This window comes from Sesamum indicum, linkage group LG10 (genome assembly GCF_000512975.1).
Source record: "Sesamum indicum cultivar Zhongzhi No. 13 linkage group LG10, S_indicum_v1.0, whole genome shotgun sequence".
In the NCBI taxonomy this organism is placed as follows: Eukaryota; Viridiplantae; Streptophyta; class Magnoliopsida; order Lamiales; family Pedaliaceae; genus Sesamum; species Sesamum indicum.
In genome coordinates, this window is record NC_026154.1 from 13,491,724 (window position 1) to 13,497,266 (window position 5,543).

The 5,543-nt window shown below is 33.3% G+C and overlaps 1 protein-coding gene across 3 annotated transcripts in view; it reads left to right on the top strand.

The window, feature by feature from the left end:
• Positions 1–5,543, top strand: part of LOC105172807 (pleiotropic drug resistance protein 3-like) — an 11,453-nt gene that overhangs the window by 2,069 nt on the left and 3,841 nt on the right. For all 3 annotated transcript variants that reach the window (XM_020697046.1, XM_020697044.1, XM_020697045.1), the window contains exons 3-13: positions 701–786; positions 1,596–1,680; positions 2,668–2,827; positions 2,916–2,992; positions 3,536–3,589; positions 3,687–3,777; positions 3,880–4,181; positions 4,262–4,543; positions 4,653–4,966; positions 5,059–5,219; positions 5,298–5,401. In XM_020697046.1, the coding sequence (XP_020552705.1) occupies positions 701–786; positions 1,596–1,680; positions 2,668–2,827; positions 2,916–2,992; positions 3,536–3,589; positions 3,687–3,777; positions 3,880–4,181; positions 4,262–4,543; positions 4,653–4,966; positions 5,059–5,219; positions 5,298–5,401 (1,716 nt within the window). The remainder of the gene's footprint in view (positions 1–700; positions 787–1,595; positions 1,681–2,667; positions 2,828–2,915; positions 2,993–3,535; positions 3,590–3,686; positions 3,778–3,879; positions 4,182–4,261; positions 4,544–4,652; positions 4,967–5,058; positions 5,220–5,297; positions 5,402–5,543) is intronic.

Consider the following 5,543-nt stretch of genomic DNA (forward strand, 5'->3'; position numbering starts at 1 on the left):
AAAAATTTAAAATATTTTAAAATAAGTGGTGTAGGTTTAATGTTGGGATTTGGGAGACAAAAATTACTGTTCAACGTCAAATCATATATTTTTATATATATAAATATGTATATATATAAATATTTTATGTTTAATGTTGTACTTTTGGGAGACAAAAGATACTATTTATTGTCAAATCATGTCTGTTTTATATTATGTATATATATATATTATATATAGAAAGTTGAAAAACAGAAAAACACGCAGATAAGGTGTAAAAATACAAAAATAAACATTGAGTGTGTTTTATCTTATTTCGGGAAATGCGAAAACACAAAACCAAACAAAGCCGTACGATTTTTATTTGAGTTTCTAAAATTATACAGGGATTTTTATAATTTTGACCTTTTTAATATTATCAAAGTAAATCCTGATTATTAGTTGATCATCTAAATTAACAATTTATTTTTGTTTTGTAATTATTAATTATTTCATAATTAATTATACAATTGAGTGACCGAACAGGGCTTTAGTCAGAAAACGTCCGAAGCCTTCATTTTAATTTATTGATTTTTTTAAGAGATACTTTTATATTTAACTACATTATTTAAAAGTTTTATAATTTTAAATTCTGGACATGAACACTTGAAATTCGAACAAATTCTGATGTTTGATGTTTTGTAGGAGGAAATTGAAATGATTGTGTTGTAATGTTAAACAGGATGGTGCGAGGCTTCTTGGTCTGCCGTCGCGAGAGGCTCAGATAAACATCATTAACGATGTCAGTGGTATCATCAAGCCCGGAAGGTACAAATTCAACACTTTATTTATTTATTTATTTATAGAATAAAATTCGACGAGTCTTTTTACAGTTTAGTGTTATTACGGATATTTGTTTGTTGTTTGAAAAATTATAAATACTCCATAATAGTTGATAAAATTATATATTTTATGAATGGATGTCTGGAATTGCCAATTTTGCGCTTCCTATAATTTTTTCTTTCTTTAAAAAATTGAACGAGGTAGGTGGAAAATTTTGAAAAATTGAAAAAAAAAATTTATCCAATTAGTAAAAAAAAAAATTAAATTTTTTTAAAAAAATAAAAAAAATTAAAATTTATAATTTATAATTTATAAGGACATTTTGTAATTTTTGGATGGATGTCTGAAATTCTCAACTTACCCTTATTGAATCTTTTTCTTCCTAAAAAAGATAAAAAAAAATTGAACGAGGTAAATAAAAAATGTTTAAAAAAAATTATACACTTATTCCAGAAAAATATTTCAAAAAGTTTTTAAAAATATTAGAGGAACTCGTTGTAATTTATTCTATTTTTATAAAAATAGGAAAAATTACAAAATTATTCCTTACGTATGGGGTTGGCCGCAAAATTGGTCCTGTAACTATGAGGGGTCAATTTTAGTCATTTATGTTTTAAATTTATAATAATTTTGGTCCTTCCGACCAAAAGTAATCGACAATTAACAAATTAAATTAAGAATTAGGATTTCGACAATAAAGAATATTACTTACACAGTCGACATTCCGACGTGACAAAAAATAGAATGTGCGCGAATTCCGCTAGTACTATCTGATTAACCGTTTTGCGTTGCAGAATGACTCTATTACTTGGTCCTCCTGGATGTGGGAAGACTACATTTTTGAAAGCTCTTTCAGGAAATTTGAACAAATCACTCAAGGTGATCATGCCCCTATTTTGTCAGATTTTTGGGAATTATATATATATATATATATATATATATTATACATTTGTCATTTTTCTTACATATAATAAATAATCTTTTACATTTTAAAATATATTATATTAGAATAAAATATATAAACCAATACATAATATCTAAAAAAATAAAAAAAGAAATAAAGAAAAGAAAACTAACTTAAAAGTATTATTGACATAACACAAAATTAATGTAATGGTGTCGGAAAGTGTCATTTGCAAGTGAAGAGTGCATTTTATACTAGTATAGACATAGACTGATAAATGAATCGTATTTTGAAGTTCGTCACAAGGAAAAGAAAACTTCAAACAAAGAAGTTTGTTAATTATGTTAACATATTAATATTAAATAGTTCTTTTTCTAACAATTTAAATTTTGAAACGAAATAGTCGTTTTACATGGTATTAGAGCTGGGCCAAGCAAGAGGTCATGAGTTTGGATCTCATTGTCACGTATTTATTTGATTACGTTAAGATATTACTATTAAATAAATGATTCCTGTATGAGATAATCATTTAATGTGATGTTAGAGTCAAACTAAATAAGAGGTCTTGAGTTCGAATCCCATTATCACTCATTTATAAAAGAAACGTTTCACGTGTTGTCTTAATATTTAATGATTCTCTGCACATGGAGGGAGCGTATTAAAATATTAATGTTAAATGATTCTCGGGTCTAAGAGTCAAGGTCGCGATTAACAAATTAAGATGTCTTTAAAATTTCAGTTCGTATTTTAATCCCCCCTCCCCCACCCACCCCACCACTCTAATATGATTTCTAAATTTTTAAGAAAGAAGCTCATTACCTCTCACGCCAGTGAACCGAGTCCGCTTGTGTCTTAAAATATGTCATCACTTTGCATGTCCATTTGATGTCATAACAATTTTCAAGTATTAGTTGCCTTTTGTGTATTGGATAAATAGTTAATTTGAAGTAATCATGTAACAGGTTGAGGGTGAGATCTCATACAATGGACATAAACTTGAGGAGTTTGTAGCACAGAAAACTTCAGCTTACATAAGCCAATATGATCAGCACATCCCTGAAATGACTGTCAGGGAAGCACTCGATTTTTCATCTCGCTGTCAGGGAATTGGAAGTCGAGCAGGTCCGGCCTTTTCTACACGTTGAAAAGTTTATACTTTTAGTATATTTTGAAGCAATCGCGATATGATTTAATCTCTTATCGTCTGAAGAAATTTTGATGGAGCTCATCAGGAGGGAGAAAGAAGCCAAAATTGTTCCGAATCCGGATGTAGATGCTTACATGAAGGTATTTCTAGTACCTAAATTCTTGGGTGAAACACAATAGATTCACTCCCGTATGAAAATACTAATAGACAAAGAACCCTTCTAAAAAGGGGACAAAAAACGGGCAACACCACATGCAGGAGGTACTGAGTTTCTTTTTCAAAAGTTCAGAGGCTCGTGTTGCTGTTTCTTTTATGTTTAGAAGAGTTTTGTGCCTATTAGTGTTTTCATCGGGATTACACTACAATTAACTTGCTTTCTCAAGGCCTGAATCTTGTTTGATTCAAGCTCTAACCATGTAGCAATCCTCATGATTCATCCCCACAAGAAACACAGAGATCATAATTCTATGTTATAAGGGCATAGATATGTTAACTATTATCTATATTTCATTTCCAAATTGGTCAAGTGATCTGATAGTTCGACGGGCACTGTTAACTTTAACATTCTTGTTGTTTCCATTCTCGACAATATATGTCTGAAATAACATTTTGTAGCAGTAAACAAACATGTTAAATGTAAGTAGACCGGGGTCAATGGTCATAACACATGTTTATTCGTACAGGCTATTGCGTTGGAAGGGCAGAGGACAACTCTTCAGACAGACTACATTTTAAAAGTACTTTCTTTTCTAGCTCTAGCATTTCATCCGTCATCGATATCTTGTACTAGAACTTGTTAGGTTCAAAATTTGTGTCTACTCCGATTCATTTCAGATTCTTGGGCTTGATATTTGTGCTGACACGCTTGTTGGAGACGTCATGAGGAGGGGCATCTCTGGTGGTCAGAAGAAAAGACTAACAACAGGTATTAGATGCAATGTCTTCTGTAAGAACAATTTTGCAACTTCGAAAAATTTGACTACTTGATATTCATATTTAAGTAGTAAATTTAGATGCTAGTATGCAGGTGAGATGCTCGTTGGACCGGCCAGAGCTTTCTTCATGGATGAAATCTCAAATGGCTTAGACAGCTCGACAGCGTATCAGATTGTGTCATGCCTTCAACAGCTAGCCCACATCACCGATGCAACAATACTCGTTTCACTTCTCCAGCCAGCACCAGAAACCTTTAGTCTCTTTGACGATGTCATTCTAATGGCTGAGGGAAAGGTCGTCTATCAAGGACCGCAAACTAATGTTCTAGAATTCTTCGATAGTTGTGGATTTAAGTGTCCATCTAGAAAAGGAGTGGCCGATTTTCTCCAGGAGGCAAGTGCACTAGATTGTGTTGCATTTTTCTACTCCTCATCTTTGCAATCTGTAATATTTGCATTTGTTATTGGTTGCAGGTTCTCTCAAGAAAAGATCAAGAGCAGTACTGGCACAAAACTCAACAAACATACAGTTATGTTTCAATTGATATGTTGTCAAGGAAATTTAAAGAGTCAGTTCACGGGAAGAAGCTTAGCGAGGAGCTTGCTTTGCCGTTTGACAAGTTCAAAAGCCACAAGAATGCGATTAATTTCAGCGTGTATTCCCTTTCGAAATGGGCTCTATTTAAAGCCTGCATGTCAAGGGAATTTCTCCTTATGAAAAGGAACTCTTTCATTTACATATTCAAATCCGTTCAGGTTAATTAGCACAATCCCTTTTTTAGTCCTCCGTGTTTCTTCCAAGAACCTGTCTTGCGTGTATGCACGAATTTTATGATATGTGTGTGCAACGTTGTTTTTCTTGCAGCTCATCGTTATGGCAACTTTCACCATGACTGTATTCTTGAGGACACAGATGGGAACTGACCTTCTCCATGCCAACAATTACCTAGGAGCTCTTTTTTATTCTCTCATCATTCTTGTTGTTGATGGGCTTCCTGAAGTCACAATGACGGTTGCAAGACTCGCTATTTTCTACAAACAAAGAGACTTGCACTTCTACCCGGCATGGGCATATGCAATTCCAGCTACTATTCTCAAGATTCCTCTCTCGTTGTTGGAAGCAGCCATCTGGACATCTCTTACTTATTACACAATTGGCTATAGCCCGGAAGTGGGGAGGTTGACAGCATATTTTGTTTTTATTCAAGAGCATATATCATCATTAACATTCATGACTGAATTATAACCATCCGTCCATAAATGTTTTCTAGGTTTTTCCGGCAAATGGTGGTGTTCTTTGCAGTGCACTTCACCTCTATATCCATGTTCCGTTTCGTGGCAGCAGTTTTCCAGACTATGGAGGCATCTGCAACAGTTGGTTCTTTGTCAGTACTATTCGTATTGTTATTAAGTGGCTTTATGATCCCAAGACGTGAGTGAATCTTGAACTACTTTGGTTCGCTTTTAGTCATCACATTCTATCATCAAAGTGAGATGTTTTCACTTGCAGCATCAATGCCAATTTGGTTGAAATGGGCATTTTGGATTTCTCCTCTATCATATGGGGAGATAGGCCTCTCGACGAACGAATTTCTTGCTCCAAGATGGACAAAGGTGAGGATGTGATTCCACGAGTTGTTAATGTTAACGAGAATTCTCCTACGTGTAGAATTGCTCAAAATCGATTTCTATGGGAATTCCATATGAATTACAATAAAAGGCTTTCGCTATATCATGTTCTTATCGTTTCCTAACA